This window comes from Macaca nemestrina, unplaced genomic scaffold (genome assembly GCF_043159975.1).
Source record: "Macaca nemestrina isolate mMacNem1 unplaced genomic scaffold, mMacNem.hap1 Scaffold_71, whole genome shotgun sequence".
NCBI lineage: Eukaryota > Metazoa > Chordata > Mammalia > Primates > Cercopithecidae > Macaca > Macaca nemestrina.
In genome coordinates, this window is record NW_027257862.1 from 149,390 (window position 1) to 172,445 (window position 23,056).

At 49.5% G+C, this 23,056-nt stretch overlaps 1 protein-coding gene and 1 long non-coding RNA gene across 9 annotated transcripts in view; one reads left to right on the forward strand and one right to left on the reverse strand.

The window, feature by feature from the left end:
• The window catches only part of LOC139361617 (uncharacterized), a 176,996-nt gene that overhangs the window by 111,718 nt on the left and 42,222 nt on the right, over positions 1-23,056 (forward strand). The window lies entirely within an intron of this gene.
• LOC139361616 (disco-interacting protein 2 homolog C-like) overlaps positions 28-23,056 on the reverse strand; it is a 65,054-nt gene continuing 42,025 nt past the window's right edge. Inside the window, exons 4-5 of one of the 5 annotated variants that reach the window (XM_071090232.1) lie at positions 13,666-13,848; positions 28-4,965 (exon numbers count right to left, since the gene is read on the reverse strand). In XM_071090232.1, the coding sequence (XP_070946333.1) occupies positions 13,667-13,848 (182 nt within the window). In that variant the 3' untranslated portion in view covers positions 28-4,965; position 13,666. Of the gene's footprint in view, positions 4,966-5,276; positions 5,686-8,833; positions 11,285-13,665; positions 13,849-15,164; positions 15,323-17,308; positions 23,052-23,056 lie in introns of those variants that run through there. The other 4 variants (XM_071090230.1, XM_071090231.1, XM_071090234.1 and 1 more) reach the window with 4 other exon arrangements.

Sequence of the window (23,056 nt, forward strand, 5' to 3'; positions counted from 1 at the left end):
AGATGCACGGCTGTGCCCAAACATCTCACGAGCATGAGATACAGCCAGTGTCGCCGCCGCAAGCTCATAATTCTAGTGGAAAGAGGAAATTTTACTTTTAATGTGCTCGTGTGACTCAGATGCAAATATTCAATTCCCATTAAACTTTCACGACCTTGAGATCCTCTGAGATTCCTTGGAAAGCCGTTCCTTGGCCCCACGACTAACTCTCCTGTGGAAGGAGGCTGGGGTGGTCCGCGGGGTCTGGGATCCTGCTGCGTTCTCCAGGATTCCTTAGGTTTCATCATTAGTCCCAGCTCTTCAGCAGATGGAGCTGATTGACTCTGACATTTCCATTATATTGTTCTTGTGTTGCCTCAGTTAACTTAGAATAACCAGTATTTACCAGAAATAATTGATGGCGAGATGGGAATTATTGGTGATTCCCTGACATAGGCAGCCTGTATAGATAAGCGTGTTACACGGTGTCTAATTTCTGAGATGTTGGTCCACACCTTCTCAGGAGCACACTTTCAGGGGTAGATTCCTGTGCAGGAGAAGCTGCTTTTCCCCGAGACGCGGTGGCGGCTCCTGCACTGGCATGGCAGGGTGGCTGTGTGACTGGGCAGGGCTGGACATGCTCCTGCGCTGGGCGCCCACCTCCGCCCTACATCTGTGTCGAGGGTGCCTGCCTTTGTTCCCCCAGGTCGAACTCATAGAATTGTATACCTTCCTGACACATTCCTGCATAGAGATGATTAGATCTGGGGGCTGAATCTCAATCTGACATGCATGTAGGTAAATTATTGACGTGAATGACTTGGGTCCTCCACCTTCAGGGTCAGGAGGCACGAGGTGGGTTTGGAGACAGCTGCCTGGCTTCAGGAAGTTTCTCTCAGAGCCTGTTTCTTTCTCTAGCAAAGTAAATGATGCCTACCTCACCGGGCTTAACACACGCTCAGTACTCAGATGCTGTCTGATCTTTGTTATAGTTAGTATTTGGGGAACAGCGTGGCTGGTAAGAAAATGTGTTATCTTTACAATTTATACAATGTCATACAAGGCAAGCGTGAAACCGGGACACTACCTTAATCTGAAGATGCTGGTGCTTAGTCTTCTCCTCAAGCATTTTGTTGTCATTCTGGCGTGTGTCAGCCAAGTCATATGACGGTACCGCGTGCGTGATGCCAGCTCAGTTACCTTGGAATGGGGAACCTGAGGCTGCCAGGGAGCATCCCTCCTGCCTCCAGTCCTCGGGGGTTTCTCTCTCTCTCTCCTTTCCTCTGTCCCTCCCTATCCCCCAATCTTCCTCACCACTCCTGCTCCCCTCCCTACCCTCCTCACTTACTCTACAACAGAGGTCCAGACTTTGACAAATCCCAGCTGGGCCTATTTATCGCTTGGCTGGGAAAGCAGAGGGAAAGGGGCCCAGTTACTACAAAAATAGAGAATTGAAATAGAATGTGAGCTATTTTTGCGTCTTGTTTTTTATTTTATTCTGAATATAAAAGGCAAGTGTCAAACAAAATCGGTGCTAACTGCGCCACTCAGCTCCGAGTCTGCTTTGTCGGGGCTCCATGGGTTCCCACGCCCTGGCCTTCTCCATGAGCGTCTGGACACGCCGTGGCTGTGAAAGGAGCATTCAGTTATGGTCCTTTGAATGTTGCAGAGTCATGTTTAATAAAAATCTTCACGTTTACCCACAGCCAAGTCTTGATTTAATAACAGGTACTGCAGGTCTCTGGGTAGGGCTGAGCCTCTGTTTTAGAAGCAGCTGCACCATCTGAGGGGCAGGTCCGTATGGGCTGGCAGGCGGCCTGGTCCTTGGAGCACAGGGTGTACCTGACTCAGTCCTGGCAGTGGGGGGCCTTGCAGTTCTAGGATGTAGTGATGCAACCTGTGGCATAAATAAAAAGCCTCATGTGCCCCCATGAGAAGCTGGGGCTTCCCCTCAGTAGTGTGGTGTGCTGTGTTTGTGATCGTGCAGATGTAAAAGGGTGAGGGAGATGTCTAAAAACCAGGCTCCCAAAGACAGCCCTTCATGTCTGGTGCTTTCATGTGTATATGCACACGTGTTTGACGCGTGTGCACCTTCACACGTTCACCTCTTTCATGCATGTACACCTGTTCCTGTGTTCATACACCTGTTTCGCGCATGCGCCTGTTTCGCCTGTGTATGTGCCTGCGCGTTCACCCTGTATTGCGTCATACGTTGTATTTTACATATTGGGTATTTTCAGTTTGTATCGTGAGCTTGTAACGACGTCGTGAAGAAAAGAGGGGGCCCTGGCAGCCTTTGGCTCTGAGAAACGTGATGTCACGGGAACAGATGAGACAGCCCGGGTGAGGCCGGCAGAGGCCATCGTGGCCTTGGGAGTCCGTGCACATCCACTGTCTGTCGCTGTGTGACAAGTGACCCCAAAACCTAGGGGCTTAAGGCAACATACACGTACGACTGTACAGCTTTTTCAGGTTGGAAATTCAGGGCAGCCCTGCTGAGCGGCTCTGGCCCAGTCCCCCGGGTCACTGTGAAGATGCTGTCCAGGGCTGCAGCCATCTGTAGGCTCAGCTGGGCTGGAAGTTCTGCTCCAGGATGCCGTGCTGACGTGTCTGCGGGCAGAGGCCTGGTCGTCCACACCTGGCCACTCCCCGGGGCTGCCAAGTGCATTCCTGCCCAGGGCCGCTCCTTTCCCCAGAGACGTAGCAGTGCTGGTCTTATGCCCAGCGTCAAGGTGGCCGGGTCAGGAGCAAAGACTTGTTTCCCCTACTCGGCGGCTACTCCTGCAGGGCTGGGAGACAGTGGAGGTCGCGCAGGAAGGTGTTCGCTGAAGACCGTGCTCTGTGACTTGATGGGTGTTCCTCCCAGGAGAGTGAAATGGAGACTGGACGCCGGAAGCAGCATCCTGCGTGACCCCATGTGTAGTGGGGTCACAGCAGAGCTAAGTCCTTCCTTTACAGATACTTTTCAGAGTCTACCCGCCTTTAGATTCTCTGATTAACGTGTCTGAGGAGGGTCCCAGGAGTCTGCCACCTGCCAGGCCAAGGAGGTTCCCTGCATGTGGCTCTCCCCTGACACCTTGAGAAACGTGACTCGAGAGAATCACCGAAGTTTCCTAAATGAGTCACCTGCTTTCTCTTCTCTTTGCTTTCATGCCCCCCCAGGGTAGGTCAGTCCTGTCCGCCACAGCGATACCTGCATGCTGGAGTTCCAAGGAGTTTGGGGGTGTGTCGGGTCCCCCAGGGAGATTCGGTGACTGAGGATGCTGTCATAGCAGCCAACATGTCCTTATTGTTTTCACTTTGAATGAAGTTCAGTTACTAGGTTTTCTGAGGCACAATGATGTCCTTGTGAAAAATTGGTGATCAGGGAAGCAAGCAAGTGTGGGAAAATGATCCTGCCCTTAAATCTAAAAAACGATGAAACAGCAAAGAGCCCTGAAGAGCCCATGAACCTCCTCATGGGGCGGTGAGGAGACACCTCAGTAATGGCTTTAAAAAAAAGTGATAATACTGAAGAAAAGGTAAACTAAATTTTGGGTCTCCTATGGGTAAAGAGATTGTGGCTTACATTTTGGATGTATGCGTTTATATACTTATTTATTTTTCTTTGTTGGATTTAGAATTAGTTGAAATAATTGTGTTTTTTTAATTTAAAAAAATGGGGTATACGAAGTCTAATCCCTTTGTGATATTTCTGTACTGTGAGACTCCACATACAAAAGTGAAGCCCAGACTGTCTGTCTCTAACGAACCAGAGAGAGGTGGTCATCTCCTGCAGGCCGGTCTGGTCTCCAGGCATCTGGCCATCCTCCCAGTCTTGGGCACACCTGCATCACTGGTGCTTCCTGCCAGACTGTGACTCTGCCCAGGTTTCAGGAGCACCCGGAACTGTTTTCCTAGGGGCTCCTGCTTTGTCCTGGCTCCTGGAAGCACAGGCTTTTGACGAAGGACTCTCCCCACTGCCAGGTAAATTGGTGATTGCCCCACAGTCTGTATTTGTCACATGGGGCACAGAGAGTCTGGGCGTGCTGTCCTGGCCCTGGAGCCAGCTCTAGGACTGCCCGGCGGCATTGCCTCCACCCCTCATCTGGGAACAGGGCGGTGGGGAGGAGAAGGGAAGCAGGGTCTTGACCCTTCTGCGTCTCGAGAACACGGGAACACATCGTCCCATTGCCTCACACCATTCACAGCCCAAGCTTGTGTGAAGTATTATTTTATAACCTCCCCTGACAATGATGTATTTTATATAAGCAGCACATAAAGTGGTAATTTAATACCCTATCGAGCAGGATTAAACAATAAGGAGCAGATATCACTGTAGAAAAGTTACTTTATCCGGGAAACATTTATCTACTGCAGGTGGATGTGAATCATGGCTTCCTCCTCGGTGGCTCCTGATGAGCCTGTGAAATTCTGTCCTGTTCACCACTGTTAGTTATAAGCTACACCTTTCCTTCTATGACGTTACTTACAAGCTCTACCTTTCCTTCTATGATGTTTATTTCTTGCCTGTTCAGCACTGTTAGTTACAAGCTATACCTTTTCTTCTGTGATGTATATTTCTTGAAGGCATGGACTAAATCCTAATTCCACAGTATTCGATGCACATACTCAAGAGATACTTGTTTGAATGAGTGGATTAATAGAAAATAGAAGTGGTGACTTCACTTTATTTCATTATGTCAAACTTTGTCTACACGGAAAATTTTATGGTCCTTTGGAAAAACAGGGCCTCTGTGCAGGGTTGTTAGAGATTGTGAGAATGCTGCAAATGGCTCTGTGGCTCTAGGCTCACAAAGGGCTTGAGGGACTTGGTGGCGCACCTGTGTTGAAAACTGAGTTCTGCAAATCCATTGGAGTGACCTGCCAGCACCAGCACACACAGCCCTCCTTCCCAGTTGATTTCTGCACAGAGGCTTCTTCTGAATGCCCCAGGTGAACGTGGGTTCAGCCAGCACTGCTGGGCTTCCACAGCAAGCCAGGGTGCTGCAGGGACGAGAGAGAAGAGGGGCAGGACCAGGATCTTCCTGGGCCCCAGTGCCCGTGTGGGGACGCTGCCTGGCCTGGCTTTTCTTGGGGAGGTCAGGGAAATGATGGCATGGAGGGACTGTTGGTATGAGTCGCTTGCTCAAACATAGATCCCAGGTCTGTGTGGGAGGCAAATAGAAATTTATGTGGGTATCATCAGTAACATAGCAAACATGGGCTTCTTCACTAGGGTGGCTGACCCTCTTGCTCATCTGCTGAGCAAAGGCCCGGCCCGGCCCGGCCCGGCCCGGCCTGGCCTGGCCTTCTACGCCTCCACAGTGAGCTTTTCTCAAGCTCTGTCCACTCCATGGAGATGGCCGGAGCCAGGGCAGATATGGGGTGTTTTCCACTTTTTATTTATTTTTTCTTTTTTGAGATGGAGTCTTGCTCTGTCGCCCAGGCTGGAGTGCAGTGGTGTGATCTCGGCTCAGTGCAAGCTCCACCTCCCAGGTTCACGCCATTCTCCTGCCTCAGTCTCTCGAGTAGCTGGGGCCACAGGTGTCCGCCAACACACCAGGCTAATTTTTTTGCGTTTTTAGTAGAGTCAGGGCTTCACCGTGTTAGCCAGGATGGTCTCAATCTCCTGACCTCGTGATCCACCAGCCTCGGCCTCCCAAAGTGCTGGGATTACAGGCGTGAGCCACTGCACCCGGCCAGGTATTTGTCAGTTTTTGAAAGCTACATTTAAAGAATGAAATAGACCGAACAGAATTACTTCCTTTTGAATATTTAATACTCAGTCTACCAGAACACTTAAATATAGTTAATGTATTCAAATAATAAGAAAGAACTTTCCCTCTGTTCCAAAGAAAAAGTATAAACAACCTTTTACTTGTCAGGGATTTCACTATGTTTCTAAAAAGCCAGCAAGCACTTTTCCTGAAATAGACCCATCTCTTCCTCTGCATAGACCCTATGAACATCTTAGCTACATTTCTGCTGTATCTTAATGTGATAGATTGTAGAAAATTCCTTGCTACTGGAACTTCACGATGCTTTCCTTTGAAACATCAAATAGAAAGTATGGATAGTAAATCTCAGACTAGTTGCAATTATCAGTCTTGGTAGAGCTGCCACCCACAGCCTCTGTCAATTACAACAGAGTGTGTCTCCCCAGCAACCCGGATTAGATTGCGGACCAAGCCAGGCTCACCCAGGATTCAGTGCAACGTCTTTCAAAGCTGTAGTCACTGCCCCTGGAGGAGACTTGAGAATTCCTCCCTTTGATGCCTGTGCATGGCTGTTCTCAGATCACAGCAGCTGCAGCAGCATCTCAGAGGATGCCAGCAGGGGTGTCCTGGGTAGTGACACCACGGTAGGGGCCTGCAGTGTCTGAATGAAATGGGCCGTGAAAGTGAGCACCCTAGAGGAGTCCACAGCCACGTTTCAAAGGTGCAGTGGCCCGAGGTGAACCCCAGAGCACTAAGGAGCCTGGAGTTGACCTGTCACGACTTCATTGAGAGAGCTGACTGAATTCCGTACCTGTGCGGGCAAAATATGGCTGTTTGCGCTTGGCCCCTTCTCAGTCCAGGGCTAGGGAGGTTGTCTGCACAGCTAGTGGGAGCTTAACTTTGTGCACACTCGGGGTTGGGTCCCACTCCTTTCTGTGAGCCCAGGGAAGATAGACACGCCGAGCTCTCCTGGAAGAGGGCCCTGACGAGTGGAAGCTGAGCTTCAAGATGGTCGGCCTTGTGGTGTGCGTGGCGGGTTCGGAGTCGGTGTGTGCTGAGTGGGGGCCCGGCTGCTGCTGTCGCTATTGGGCTCAGCAGACGCTGCGGGGGACGTGGCTCCTGTTGTACTTGGTGGTTTTCTCCTCACAGGAGTGGGTTTCCCTGCTGTGAAGGTGTCGGGGCTGTGACAGGCAGCCTGGCAGGAGGAAGACGCTCGTGGGGTTGTGCCCCGAAGCCCCCTTCCTCTTGAGGAGCATGAAGGGGGTTTGGGACCCTGCTTCCGGCTGCGCTCCCTTGCTAGGTTCTTGGCCTCGGGGGCCAGGAGAAGCTGAGTACAGGCCTGAAACCTGGACCCCTTCCACAGCCTCCGTGGCGTTTGTGGTGTTATGCAGGACGAGGCCCTTGGAACTCCAAGCCCTACCCTGGCATGCCCGCCCACTGGGGCGTCTTGGGCACCTGCTGTGTGCTAGGCTCCGTGGTGGGGTGGGCGGTAGCAAGGGCTGTGGGGTAGAGTGGACACGGTACGCGGATGATGAGAAGCGTCAGGGAGGCAGAGAGAGCACAGCTGAGACCTGCAAGGAGGGGACTGGCTGTGGGTGTTGGGGCTCAGGGAGCTGCCTCTACCCAGAGCCACAGTGGCCAGTGAGGGCAGAGCAGGGGACCGAGGCCCAGGGAAGCCGTGTGTATGGTTCGCATCAGGTGTGCGGGTCTGCCGGGCTGTGCGGCCCTTCTCAGTCCTGGCTGGGCCTGGGGTCCCAGAGGGAACGGAGGGTCTTTGCATCTCCCTCCTCTTGCTTCCCTGCTGCTTCCTGGTCAACGGATGCTTCTTTATTGCAACTCTGGCAGTTATTCTGCATATTAAGAGGAGTTTCACAAAATCATAGGGGGAGAGGCGGACTAGGGATTCATTTTTTTTTCTCCCCCTGATTTTACACGGAGCCTTCTACTACCCCTTAGTGTGGAGGCAGAGTGCAGATGCTCTACAGTTATCTATCCAGGAAGAGAAGAGCTGATGGGAAGTCACAGATCTGATCATTGCAATAACACTGACATTTTTAAGTGGGAGAATGCTGATGTCTATAATAATCAGAGTAAAACTTTAGTAGCTTCAACATAAAGATTCTGAGATGATCTTAGAGCCATTTCGTCCCTAGATCCTTCTGCAGTGTGGAGTGTGACATCTCTACCAGCCTCTGGTCAGTGGCCGCCTGTGGGTAACTGAATGCTTGAAGTGTAAATGAGAACTTCTAATTTTATTTAATTTTAGTCAAATTTAAATAGCTATATGGGCCGGGCACCGTGGCTCATGCGTGTATTCCCAGCAGTTTGGGAGGTCGAGGCGGGTGGATCATGTGAGGTCAGGTGTTCAACACCAGCCTGGCCAACAAGGTGAAATCCCATCTGTACTTAAAAATATAAATAAAATAGTCAGGCGCGGTGACAGGCGCCTGTAATTCCAGCTACTCGGGAGGCCGAGGCAGAAGAATCACTTGAACTCGAGAGGCAGAGGTTGCAGCAAGCCGAGATCGAGCCACTGCACTCCAGCCTGGGTGACAGAGGGAGACTCTGTCTTAAGAAAAAAAAAAGATTTTAAAAAACCCTACATGCCCCTAGTTGCCTCTGTAGGAGACGGCATGGTTCCAGAAGGTAGACTTTGTGTTGAGGACTCTGCAGCGTCAGGCTGGAGACAGTCTCCCTTCCTAGCAGCGTGGGCCCCTGGGCTGTTCTTCTACCAGAAGGGATGGTGGCGTCTCTGGGAGGTATCTGTAGACTCAGATCTGTGTGGATTAGTGACTTGTGTTACTCACAGATACTTAATTTTATGGGTAAATGAATACCTGGACTGGCTGCAACTTCAGGGCGAGATTCGGGAGTAGGGAGTGAAAAGTGACGACGGAACCCTGGGCTTGTCCTGCTGCCCCCAGGACCCGGTCGGGGTGCCTTCTCGTCTGAAGTCCCAGCACGTGGTCAGGGTACCCCTTGCCTCTGAAGCCCCCAGGAAGTGATCGGGGCACCAATCCCCTCTGAAGCCCCAGCACCTGGTCGGGGCACCCCTCCCTTCTGAATCCCCCAGCCACCTGGGCGGGGAGCCCCTCCCTTCTGAATCCCCCAGTACCTGGTCGGGGCGCCCCTCCCTTCTTAAGCCCCCAGACCCTCCTGGCCTGCGGTGCTGCTTCTCCAAATGCTGTCCTTGGCTGTTTTCCAGGAGTCACCTGCACCAGAGCAGGCTGCGTGTGTCAATTCTTGTCGGATCTGGGGTGTCAGTGAAGCTCATTTATCTTGTCTTCCTCCTCATGTGCCGTATCTCACCTGTTGACTGTCTGAGTTTGTGTGAGTGCGTGTTGTGCGTTCTCAGGCTGTACTCGGTGCTTAGGTGACAAGAACGTCTTAGAGCAACGGACTGTCTGCTCCAAAGGACGCTGGGCATGAATCGAGACACGGTTTACTTGTGGGGTTTAAATTTCCTGGGTGTTGGAGGCAATTAAGGGGAAACAAGGTCTAAAAAAGCCCCTGCAGATGAGGAAGGCAATAATGAAAAAAATTACTCTATACACACTTAGCAGATGATTTACTTTGTAGGTGAATTTTGCATTTCGGGAACTACTAAAGCTACTGTTTGTAGGGATTCCTTGATGAGCTTCTTGTTTTCTGTCTAGAAAGTAAAGTGGATCGGTTTTGCCTTTAATGCTGACTGACTAGAATCTACTTCCTTTTCCCCCCATTCACGTTAGGGTGGGGATTGGACTGGAAGAGCTGTAGGATCTCTTTATTTCTGATCTTAAATGAATTTTTTCTTCAATGCCCGGTTCTTTGGTTTGGGAAATGTGCTCAATTTGTACCGTGCTTTAAATGTACACAATGGTCGAAATTGCTACTTTTCTTTAAAGTTAGATATAACATCTTAAGTAAAATGTCATCTATAAATCAGGCACAGTCTGGGGCCTGGAGACCCCTCTTGTCACTTCCTTCCAGCTGTGTCTTCTTCCCTGGCCACATTGCCCCTGGCCACATCTCCTCCCCAAACCACGCCGTGTCATCCGCCCACCACCTCACCTCTGGTCACAACACCTCCCTCCCGGCCACATCACCTGTGGCCTCACTGCCTGCCTCCCTCCTTCCTGGTGGCCTCCGTGGCTCCCACTGTCTGCCCTCCCGAGGGTCTGTTCAAGACTCCTTCCCCGTTTTCCACTCCTGAGTGGGTCTCGGGGCCTAGATGTTTCACAGGATGCAAGTTTCTTCCCTTCCAGCCGTGGGTCTCTGAGCGACAACTCCAGAGAGGGCACTAAGCTCTCCTTACCTACCTGGGGGGCCCTGAGCCCTGACCACCGACCACCAGGGCTTTTCTGCAGTGTGTGGGGCAGACTCATGCATGAATTGGACTAAAAAGATGCTTCCAGGAATCCTTGTTTTAAGTGCACTGGAGCAGAGATGGGGAGAGGGGACCACCTGGTTTGCTCAGAATTTGGTCCTGATCACAGCCAATGAGGCAACATAAGCACCTCCTAAATGAAGCATTCCACAGACTGATTTTACACATGACAGAAAGGCATCACACAATGAGTGAGTTTGAGCTGCATTTGAAGGAAGAACAGGTCCCTGTAGGTGGAAATGAAAGGTAAGCGTGACCCAAGCCATCAGCAGCAGCGGGGGTGGGGTGGTGCAGACTCCCCATGGATGGTGGGCATGGCTGAAATGCAGGAGAGGGCAGGGGTGCGAAGGAACGGCAGGGCGGCAGTAAAATTCCCCTGCAGAGAGGGGACGTGACTGAGATATTATCACATGTATACAACTGAGAGATGATTTGAGGAGGATTTCTGGGAGCCTGTGGGAAGAGCACGTGGTCATCATCAGTTCTCGGGATCTCTTTTTATGAAGTGAAAATAGTCTTGCCTCTGCCTATCTTGTGAGCTGTTGTGACGATCAAATCAGATAATCTTCAGCGAGCCTTGTAAATGCTAAAGCTTATGACAGACTGTTCCAGCCCCCTTGTCTCTACCCTCCTTTCCTCCTGAGTAACGTGAACCCTGCTGGGTACCTCACTATCTGCCTGGTTTCCTCCTCCATAACGTGAGCCTTGAGTACTTGCTGGGTACCTCGCTGTGCACCTTCCTTAGTAACGTGAGCCCTGAGTATTTGCTGGGTACCTCGCTACCTGCCGTACAGCTGGCTGTAGAATTGTCAAACGCACTTGGCTGGCACATAAGCAGAAGTGCTCGCTGGGCCTTGGGAGGGCTTTGTGACATGTGGGTGCCTTCTGTTCCCTGTTAGGCTGGAGCTGCAGGAGCCCCCCTAGACCAGATAGAGGACCAAGGCTGTGGCCTCGGGGTGGGGGCTGGGGGAGCTCCCTGGGTTTATTGTGTGGGTGAGAGCAAACTTCAGTCCCGCTGTGGCATTGGGATTCAGGGTTCCTTCTGGAATGTTCTGAGTGAGAAACAGGAAGTGTGCACAGGTGCGTCTTCTGTGGATTTTATGGTTATCTCTTGGGAGAGCACTGGTGCCTCTGAACTATGAACCTGCAGAACCACTTCTTCCACTAACGGCCGCCTTTATATAAAGAATGACTTACAAAAGATGCCACTTCAGATGGAGGTATTTGCAGGTGTGGCCTGAAAAATGAACAAAATGACTTTCATCTCAAGGAAAGTACCTTACATTTTTCCCAATGATAGACATTTGAGCTTTCCAGTGAATATTAAAACATAAAAATCTTGTGTCCACCACTTTCTCATGTGACCAATGGTGATACTGACGTGGGGGTTTTTTTTTTTGTTTTTTTTGTTTTGTTTTGTTTTGTTTTTTGGACATATAATGAAATGTGGAAGCCGCTCATAACTCTGAACCAGTATTTTCTAACCAATGTGTGATTACAAAATCGTGTGCTGGTAAAAGCCATTCAAGTGCAAGACGGACCAGTCGACTTAGAAGGAATTGGGGCAGAAAGGCCCGTCGACCAGAGCACAGACTCTGTGTTGCAGACAGCCTGTACGGAAGTGCCACTTGTTACATTTGGCAGCAGAGAATACCTAAAATGATCTGAAAACACAATGAAAATACTGCTTCCTAATTGTATATCAGTATGGGGTCGGACTTTCTTCATAAACTTCAGCCATGGCTCTGCAGCCCACTGAACGCAGATGCAGGCATGAGAATCCTGCTGTCTGAGGTGCAGAGATGTTAGGTGTTTTCACAGTAGCACAAACTGTTGCCACGCTGCTGCTTATTTTGGAAAATGGTTTCTTCTTTAAGACTGTGTTAAGATGTAATGACTTTATCCTTGTAAAAGAAACTAAATTATGTTCTTTTTTTTTTTTTTTTTTTTTTTTTTTTTTTTTTTTTTTGAGACGGAGTCTTGCTCTGCCACGCAGGCCGGAGTGCGGTGGTGTGACCTCAGCTCACTTCAACCTCTGCCTCCTGAGTTCAAGCGATTCTCCTGCCTCAGCCTCCCTAGTAGCTGGTACTACAGGTGTTCAGCACCATGCCAGGCTAATTTTTGTATTTTAGTAGAGACGGTGTTTCACCATGTTGGCCAGGCCGGTCTCGAACTCCTGACCTCAAGTGATCCACCTGTCTCTGCCTCCCAAAGTGCTGGGATTACAGGCATGAGCAGCCACCACTCCCGGCCTGATGAGAAAGCTTTTTTGTGCTCTTTAATAAAGTGCAAAGGGTTCCTGAGACCCAAAAGTTTGAAAACCACTGGCTTAAACCGACAAAATTGTCCATGATTCTTCAGTGTATCTTCTAATCTGTTGATGGAGAGAGGACAGCAAGGGTTGCTTTACTTTTTTCCTTTCACAACTCAATGGTGCTGGGACAACTGGGGTATCCACATAGAAAAGGATGGACTGGACCCTTCCTCACCCTACACGCAAAGCTCAACATGGTTCCAATGTAAGGAGCTGACTGAGACCCATTCTGTCAGTCTGCTGGGTACCATAACGGACACCACAGACCGTGCGACTTAGACAATAGCATCTTATTTCCTTTTTTCTGGAGACTGGAAGCCTGGGATCAAGGTGCGGGCAGGGTTGGATTCTCTGGGGCCTCACCCCATGCTGTGTAGACAGCTTCTTCTCTGTGTCCTCACAGGTTTCTCTTACGTGTATGCAGCACTGAGGACTGTGTCTAAATTCTCTTAAAAGAACACCAGTCATACTGGATCAGGCCCTACTTTTAAGATCTTATGGGACCTAAATTGCCAAGTTAAAGGCCCTGTATGTAAATACAGTGACATTTTGGGTTTCCGGGGTTTTGACTTTAACATGGAATCTTGGGGGAGGGGGACAGTTCAGCTCATAACACCTTTAGGGGAGAATCCTGGAGAAACTGTTAGGTTGGATTAGGCAATGTTTCCTTGGCTGAGACGTCTAAAGCTATAACAAGCAACTGAAGGGAAAAAGACGGCATCAAAATTAAAAATGTTCAATTCAGAGGATACTATTAAAGTAAAATGACAACCCACAGAACAGGATACATTGTCACGATAAGGACCTGATATCAAGAATATATTCAAAAACTCTTAATAAAAATCCAATTTAAAAATGGACAAAGGATTTGAATAGACACTCTCCAAAGAAAGACCTATAAATGCCTTAAAAAGCACATGAGATGTTTAGCAGAATTCGTCATCTTAGAAATGGAAATCAAAACCACCGTGAAATAACACTTCACAACCACCGTGATGGGTGGGTAAAACCCCAGTATTGGACAGTGACATGTTGGTGAATTGGGGAAAACTGAAATCTTGATATATTGCTAGTGGGAGGGGAAGTAAAATGGTGCAGTTGATTTGGAAAAGTCCGACAGTTCCTCAGAAAAGCATGAAAACACCGTACGACCCAGCAATTTCACTCCTAGCCATATGCTCAAGAAAACTGAAAACATTTTTCCAAAAAGTATGTCATGCCTGAATCTTCACAGCAGCATTATTCATAGTAGTAGAAACAGTCCAGGTGTCTGTCAACCGGTCACTCACTGAGATTCCACTCACCTTAGACGTGAAAGATGTCAGCACCGAAGGTCACACCAAAGGTCATGCACTGTACGATTCTCCTCACAACAGGTGTCCAGAATGTGCAAATCCAGAGAAAAGGAAGTTGGCTGGTGATTGCCAGGGGCTGGTAGAAGGAAGGAGCCAGGTGCTGACTCTTAATGGGTTCAAGGTTTCTTTGGCCTGTGGTGAAAAAGTCCCGGAATTACATACTAGTGGTTGATGTGCAGCTTTTAGAATATGCTAAAAAGACTGAATTGTATTCTTTAATATTGGGGCTTTTGTGCTTTGTAAATTGCTTTTCAATTTAAAAAGGAATTCAAGAAGTTATTTGGTGTTGATATGATAGTATCCAAAACAAGTTACTATGTAACTCACGTCCCCAGCGTTAAACTTCATTTTCTGAGGATCTTGAAGTGTTTGAGGCTAGGAGACACAACGATCCTATACTGTATGTTACACCCCATCTTACTGATTTCTATCTCACATAACCATATTCAGGAAAAACCGACATGTAAATGTGAGCTGAATGCTATGCAGAGGCACATTCCTCTTACCCGGATGATCTTTAGTGGTACAGTAAGAGATGAGATCATAGCAACGTTAGTTTAGTTAGTTTAATTTCCATGGCAACAGGAATTTGGCACATGGGATGAGTTAGATCTCCCTGCACAGCTCCTAACGGGGTTGCCCATTTCTGTGTGGTGTCTGTGTATATTCTCGCTGTGGAAATAAGTGATAGCGCCTGCACAAACACTTGTCCAGAAGCGCACACGAAGCTGGTGAAGGCAGAGGACAGGCGAGAGGGAAGCATGGCTCAGCCCTGGCAAAGAAGACCGTTATTCCAAACGCAAAATATTCAGGAACACAATCCTTGGGAAGACTGGTGATGTCTTTAGACCTCACCACTATCGGGTTGTATCTGTGCAGCCAGTTACCAGAGCCGCAGAACGGCGTGTGTTGGTATTGGTGTCATCACTCAACGATTCTGACTTTTCCTGGTGCTGAGGATGACTGCATATGGCAGAAGCAAAGTGCTAATCTAGCACAGGTCATCATATCCAAGTTCTTTTCTATGAAGGCGGGCAGGGTTAGGAACCACCCCACCCCACCCCACTCCCCAATCCTATAAGAACTGGGATCTGATGATCTGTGCTGTCGAGAGAGGCAGGGTTAGAACACCTCATTCCTCAATCCCATTGTTGAAAATAATAGTTGGATTGGGAGGGTTTTTACTCCTAAGGTTGAAGCCGTGCATTTCTGGAGCCTGGGCTGTCAGTCATGGTGGCTGGGGAATGCTGGGGCTGCGGTTGTCTGGCTGCCGGTAGCCCTGCTGGTGGGTCCTCCCTCTTTGACACCGTTCATTTCTGAAGCTTGCTTTCCCCGGTGTTGGAAGTAGCAGCACTGGAAGAATGGCCGCCTTCCTACAGTGAAGCTCTGGCAGGAGAGGAGAAGATACGGAGCGTCTGTTCAAGGACGTGACGTTCTGGGCACCGCACCATGCGTTCTGCTTCTCAGCTGTGCCTCCTGGTTGATGTTACCATCACCTGGCATTTCCCAGGAGGTAACTCGCGAATGCCACACTGATGGAACAGTGCGGCTCGAGTCCAGGGCCGCTGGAGCACATCAGCAAGGTCAGGCTGGACGCATGTGCTTGCTGACAGGAAAATGACAGGAAATGTCATGTCAGTTCAGGAAAATGACAGGAAATGTCATGTCAGTTCAGGAAAATGACAGGAAATGTCATGTCAGTTCAGGAAAATGACAGGAAATGTGTTTGCTGACAGAAAAATGACAGGAAGACGACAGGAAAGAGGCCCATGAGGAGAGGAACCAGTAGATTCAAGGCAGTTAACCGAAGGAGCGAGCCATCACAGGCTGGGAGGACACCCCAGCCACAGTGGATGTCAGCAGTGGTGGCTGGACTCGGGGTCCGTGAATGTTGCATGATCGAACGTGTTTGGTACATTCTCAGCTCCTGCCCAGGTGCCTCCCAAGCATCGGGTGTTGTGGCTCCCCACACCCTTCCCATCTGTGTGTAGCATGACCACCACCTTCCTACCGTGTGTTTGTCCTATCACGGCTGCTGTGCCTAACGGACGCTTTGCTTTCCAGCTACTTTCCTATAACCAAAGCCCTTGAACGACTTTGCGTTTCAGAGACGACAGGGTATTAGTTTTTCATGATTGCTCTGAGGATTTCCGAAAGCAAATGTAACTTACAGGATGGAAGATATTGGAGACAGTAATTATAGATGACTTTTCTCAGTTTTTTGATTGTGGTAAAGTTACACAGCACTCTATTTTTAACTGTATGGTTTTGTGGCATTAAGTGTGTTCACACTGTCGTGCTGCGATCACCGCCATCCATCTCCAGAACTTTCTGGTCTCCCCACGCTTGAAACTCGGTCTACCAAACACTAGCTCTCCTCCCGCCCCAGCTCTGGTAAGCACTACAGGTTGCTTACAAAATAAGCTTTTTCAGTAAGAGAAGGGGCAAGGAAAAGAGCTCTAAAGACTGTCTTGAGATTTGAGGAAGTGTTTTAGGTTTTGTTGTGTGGTTCCCGGTGTAAAGGAACTATTGAAGACGTGGGAAGGCGAAGGTCTGTGATCTCAGGAAGTGCTGGGCTGGGCAGCTTTCCCACTGTGACGGGGGCACTTGCCCTCAAACCTGCCTGAGATAATCGCGTGAGGATGGTGCTGCATTGTGACAGCTCTGAACTTGGTCTCCTTGAACGTTGCCAGGTACATAAGCTTTGGCGGTTACCATCTAGTGTCTGTGGGAGACCTAGAATTTGAACATTGTTGACTTTAGGACACACTCATTTTATAACACTCTACCTGTTCTCATCAGTAGGAAATATGCTGTGTCCTTTTTTTTTTTTTTTTTTTTTTTTTTGAGAGGGAGTCTCGCTCTGTCGCCCAGGCTGGGGTGCAGTGGCCGGATCTCAGCTCACTGCAAGCTCCGCCTCCTGGGTTTACGCCATTCTCCTGCCTCAGCCTCCCGAGTAGCTGGGACTACAGGCGCCCGCCACCTCGCCCGGTTAGGTTTTTTTTTTTTTTTTTAGTAGAGATGGGGTTTCACCGTGTTAGCCAGGATGGTCTCGATCTCCTGACCTCGTGATCCGCCCGTCTTGGCCCCCCAAAGTGCTGGGATTACAGGCTTGAGCCACCGCGCGCGGCCTTTTTTTTCCCCTTAATATTCTGTGTTGCTGTAACAGTAGTTGCAGCGGACGCTACTTCTGGTTCATGGTCATCACCAAACACAAGCTTCAGGAAACCGTGTGAAAAATGAAGGGGAAAGTGCTTTTCTGCAAAGGGCTTTTTTGAACATCCTGTTTTTTTCTGGAATATCTGTTTTGGTGTAAAACGTTTTCATATTTAGGGGTTTGTAACGTGTTTTATACTGGTTAGCTTTGAAACCCCATGTTTTTGCATGCCATGGGGCTGCTTTATCCTGTTATTCTATGATATAGCAGGTTGGCAAAACTATTGGTTATTTCACTTTAAAAACCAAAGCAGCTTACAGATTGAGTGTGATTCTTGTAAGAATTTAATTGTAACATTGATTTGTGTTCAACAAGCTTACTGGAATGGCTAGATCCGTGGACAAAAAGATAAGAACATGTCAAGTCTCTGGGCCAGGAAGGACTTTCAAATAATACAAGTGATACACATTAATTTCTTAACAAAAGATTAGATTTAGTACATAACTGTTTAAAACCTCCATATTTTCTATTATAGCCATCCCACAGTGCCCATGGGGGTGGGCTGCAGGACTGCCTATGGAATCCAAGGTCTGTGGGCACTCAGGTCCCTGCAATAAAATGGCATCGTGTTTGCATATGACATATGCACATCCTCCTGCAGACAGTCATGTCAGGGTTGCTCGTAACAGCTATACCATGGACATACCATGCGAGTAGTTGTTTAATGAATAATAAAGTCTGAATGCTTAGTACAAACACATTAAAAAATATGTTGATCTATGGTTGGTTGAATCCACAGGCCTGGAACCCGGGGAGAGAATACAAACTCTAGAAGCAAAACGAACAAAGCACTTGAGGTCAGCAGTGACGGGTGTGGGATCACACTGAATCTCATGTGTTTTGCTGTCTGTGTCACTGTGTCCCGTGTAAACGGGAATCATTTGTAGCTTAAGGTAAAATAGGTAACAGGAAACACTACAGAGTGGGCACGAAGGCGCGCCCCTCATTACCCCGTGTTACAGCCAAGCGTCTGCCTCCTAGGGAAGGATTTGTTCTGTGGGGAGACTAGATGTTGATGATTTCCGCATGTGTGAAGGGAAACTCCCTCCGAGAAGCGTGGCTTTGGCCGGAGCACATCAGACGAGAGTTAGCGTGGCATGGAGTTTCCACAGTGGCCCTCAGGCCTGCTGCTTCTCTCCTCTCCCCACCCCTGGCCCTGACGCTTACCAAGGGAGGCAAGTTCAGCTCCAGCTGAGCCCCGCACAGGGCTGTGGGTCTCTAGGGCAGGTGCCCACCTTCGCCTGAACAGGCTGTGTCAGAGGAGGGTCTGGCTGTACTTGAGCTGTGAGAGATGCTCTCAGAGATCCAGCATCCTGAAAACCCAGGTGCTGAAGGTTCCTCCTCTTCCACCATCCTGCGGGGAAGGGGGTCTTATCCTGCTTCCCCTCAACCCGAGCTGACTTCTTGTCTGTTCTGTACACCTAGGTTTTCAGAAGAGTTTTGTTAATCATCTAGCAGACAAACAACCATAAGGTGACAGCCTGGGAGGGTAGACGGCGCTGGAAGGTAGTTTCCTGAATAACAGCGTTCAGTTTCCTGTTTTGCCATCATTTGACCCAAGGCCCCAAGATAATTGAAATATTGTCAGCCAAACACCGATTTTTTATCTGAGTTTTTTTTTTTTTCTTTTTAAGTTATGGGTGCAAACTTATAACCAGGGACCTGACAAAAGAGAAGGATTTATTTGCAAAGTGAATGTCGGGGATGGTTGGCATTTGCCAACTCTGACTAGCAGGGACCCAGGCTGCTTCCGTTCTGCCGCCCGACTCCTGACCCTCCAGCTCCTGCCCCTGTTCCCACCAGCAGGAAGAGGAGCGGGAAGGTGCCTTTTCCCCTTTAAGGGGGTGAGGTGAGAGTTGCACCTGCCACTTAGCTAGTCCCTGGGGTGATTCTCCAGCATGGGTGGGAGTTGGGTTTGGAGGCCTGAGCCCCGTGAAGCCGGGGTTGCTGTTCCCTGAGCAGCAGGAAACTGGACTCTGGGAAGTGGGGTCAGAGGGTAGCATCCTCAGGAGGGGCCTCTCGTCCCGTTTGACATCTTCACTGCAAAAGGGGGTGTGGGCTTCATGGTCCATTGACAAATAGAACGTTACTTTTTTTTTTTTTTTTTTTTTGAAGCACATAGAACCCTAATTCCTTTGGCTTTTACTAAAGTGGCATTTTGTAATTCCACATGATTTCATTGATATACTCGCAGGAGAGAATGCTTCCTGTAAACCAGAAGGATCTCTGCGACAGTCCTCGATCCATAGAGAGTTCATTTTCCCAAGGTTATAGACACAGCCTTAGGGAGGGGTTGAGGACACACTGCGGCAGCCTCAGGAGGTCCTGGACATGTGTCCAAGGTGTTTGGGGCACAACTTGGTCTTACACATTTTAGGGAGACGTGAGGAATCAATACATGTGAGACGTACGTTGGTTCAGTCTAGGAAGGATGGATGGCTCGAAGCGGGGAGGGATTTCCAGGTCACAGGTAGATCAGACAAATGCATTTCTGGTGCATCTTTCCAGAGGAAGCAGTCAGATCCGCATTTATCTCCGTGTGCAGATGGTGACTTTGAGTTCTGTCCTCTGTCCATGAGGAATTTCCTTGTGGATCGGTTGTGAGGGAGGTACGTGGCTTTTCCCCCCACCCCCAGTAGCTGTCTCTGTTAGGAAGAGCATGGGAGGCAGGTTTGGTCTGAGCTCTTCCTCACCTTGACGTCCCTTTAGCGTAGTGATTTTGGGGTCCTGAGATGTAGTTTCAACTTCATGTTTCTGAATACACTGGCACTCTAAACAGTGTTGTAGGAGGCATCTAACTTACTTAGAAGAAGAAGAATATTTGGAAACACTTGAGCACCTTCGTCCTTGAGAGAACCAAGCCTTTGTTTAGTTTGCTTTGCCCTGAGGCTGTTACGCTGTCCCGGGCTGTGCGGCCTTAGAAAGCTGTGCCCCTGTGAGCTACTGCCTGTGGAATCTGGTGACTTTGAAGTTAATCCAGCAGCTACATATTTTGGAAAGCAGATTCCCTCTTAAAGTGTTGGTGATTATGATTCTAGCACTAGAATTTCAGTGTGTGTTTTCCACCCTTCTTACTTTGTCTCCTCATACACTGAGATGCTGCTGCATTTGCCCTTAGGCTTCACTGAGGGAGGGTCAGTTCTGACCCTTTCTTAGATATTGATCTTGAACGGACAGAATCGAGATTCAGGAAAACTCTCGAGCTGGGAGAGTGTGCTGATATCTATGTAAGTGGGGTTCATGTGTCAAACTCAGGTTTAAGAAAAACCAATTCTAGGCTGGGCATAGTGGCTCACACCTGTCATCCCAGCACCTTGGGAGGCTGAGTTGGGCAGTTCACTTTTGAGCCCAGGAATTCAAGACCAGCCTGGGCAACATAGCAAGACCCTGACTCTACAAAAAATTAAATAGGAGAGGTGATGTGCACCTGTGGTCCCAGCTACTCGGGAAGCTAAGGCTCCCCACACACAAAGTATCAATTCATGCAGTGGCCAGTTCTGCTGGGACCACCTGTTAAGACTACTCTGGGCCTCATGGTTTGAGAAGCGTCTGTCCAGGGTCGAGAGGGAGTAGCTTGAGGGCCTAGAAGCCAGTTCTTGTGGTTGAGCGTGATTGCGGGTGTGGAGTTGGGGGCAGGGCTCTCCACGGCATGAGTGGGTAAACGGATGGGCTTCCAGGACGAGCCCCTGTGACTTTGCCTGGTTTACATCCGTCCAATACAAATCCACAGGCTCTTACTCTAGAAGCTTCTGCTGGGGCTGATGGACTGGCCTGGGGACAGAGGGTGCCCTCAGAGCCTCATGGTGCCGTCTGGTTTAGGAAGAGCACTTAGTCACCTAGATCTAGGATTTATGGCACTACAGGGGACTCCTCACACTCAGAGCAACAGCCATCTGCATTCTAGACTTGGTTCTAGGCAAAGTATTTTGGAGCCTGTTGGTAGGTACCCTGTGTTCTGTTTATGTGTAAAACAAGTTAGAGTTATAACTAGTTAAAACCTATTTTTAAAATTTTGCCACAGAATATGGCAGTTGTGGTGGAGCCTGGCCAGAGACCCCCACACTGAGACGCTGTTGCTTGCTGGGGTTGCAGGCGTTGCCTGCATCGGCTGCCCCTCCCGGCGTGTCTGTGTTCTTGACACGGGCGCCCATCGAGGCTTGGCCTGTGGGAGTCGTGCAGCCATTTGTCTCCGTGTTCCTCTGAGGTTCCGCAGACTTCACGGTCCCGTGGCAGAGCATACGGTATCTGCTTGCATCCTGATTTCCCCAAACCCCAGGACAGGCCAAGAGTTCCTTACACACAACTGCAGAGGGCCCCGTGGCGTGGATTTGCAGAGACACAGCCTTTCCCCAGCTTGGCCTTCGTCTCCAGAGTTGGCTTTAGGGTGATAGAAGCTTCCTTCAGACTGGGGGGCCTTGAAGCTTTGGTGCTAGGAATTCGGTGAGCAGCACGGATGATACCCCGTTTCTCTGCGTTTGTAGCACTAGTTGTTAACACGACCACGAGATGTACAGAGGAAGGAAAAAGGAGGTTTTATTTTCAGAGTAACACTCTGTGCTTTGGGAAATGTGGTCTTGGGGGAGCTGTAAGCACATGCCCCTCAGGAGGAGAGGAGGCCGCGGCATTACACGTTCCGGGGTTTGTTGGCTGTGTGTGTTCATCGTGCTCAAGGAATGTCTGAACGTTTACAGGGAAAGTGGGGTTTGTTCATCCGGTTCGTGCAATGTCTGAACACTTACAGGGAAAGTCTAGCACACATGCAGTGAGTTAACCTGTAACATCCGTGTTCGCCTTGGGGCAAGTGTAACATTTGAAATGAGGTGGACTGGGCGTGTCGTGTACAAAGGTGAGCTGTTGGGCGCAGACGTTTATGCGCAGCCTCAGTCACAGCCAGGACTGGCTCGGGGTCTGCAGCCTGTGGCGGGAAAGGACACTCATGAGGCCATTCTGTCCAGTCGGGGCTGCCGGCAGGGTCCCAGGGTGGGGCTGTCTGGTCGGCCGGCATCTGGAGTCCACCCAGGTCCAGTGGGCAGCGTTCCTCTAAACCAGGCTTCTGATTGTGGAGGAGACTTCATGCTGGTTAACACACTGTGCAGGAGTAATGTTGTGGGGCTTTGGGGTCCACCTTCCCTATGATGCCGGTTACATTTCTCTCCGGACCTCACAGCCACAGAGATTGCACCTCGTCTGGCAGCAGGGGGTGCCATGTTGACATAGTAATTTATTGTATTAACCTTTTTATTGCTATTTTAATAACCATTTTTTTTCTTTTTAAAGAGATAGGGTATTGCTGTGTTACTCAAGCCAGTCTTGAACTCCTGGCCTCAAGCAATCCTCCCACCTCGGCCTCCCAAAGTGCTGGGCTTATAGACGTGAGCCAGTGCGCCCAGCCTACAGCCACGTTTTTAAAACTCAGCAGTTTAAAAATCCTATTCCTTTTACCCCCTCAAGCAGGCTGGTTGGCCTTGTGCAAACTGGGGTGTCACGATCTTAGCCCCCCTTTTATTTTTACCTTTGGCCTCAAATTCTGATGAGAACAGCAGTTACAAAATGGGCTTTAGGTGATTCTTCCGTTACTAAAGCCAGAATTCTCACCAGGTAGAGATGTTTGTCCCCAGGATTCCAGAAAGCTGTTTTGAATCAAGCCCGTAGGAAATAAGTAAGGAACTAAACTCTTGGTCCTCTGCTTAGTACCAGGGGAATGGGTTAGTTGCTGATACCCTTTGATCTGTGCTCACGTGCTGCATCTCATCACGGGAAGCAGAGTCGCCCTGTGGAATAAAGCCCGGCTCAAGGTGGCGCGTCGAGACGCTTGGGGCTGTCAGTCCCTTATACAGCGGCAGACTTGGAGACTCAGTATCGCGTGCAGAGCCCAGGCAACCGGAGTGCATCCACTTTAGAGACCACATGGACGGTCGGCAAGGTGGATGTCCGGGCATATGGCCTTGACAGGCCCACTGCGAGGTGAATTAGGAATTCGTTAGCAAAGAAATCAAACTCGCCTTTGGGTCCCGACTACTTGGAAGGTTGAGGCGGGAGGATTGCTTGAGGCAGAAGGTCAAGGCCGCGATGAGCCATGATTGTAATACTGCACTCTGGACTGGGTGACACAGCGAGACTCCA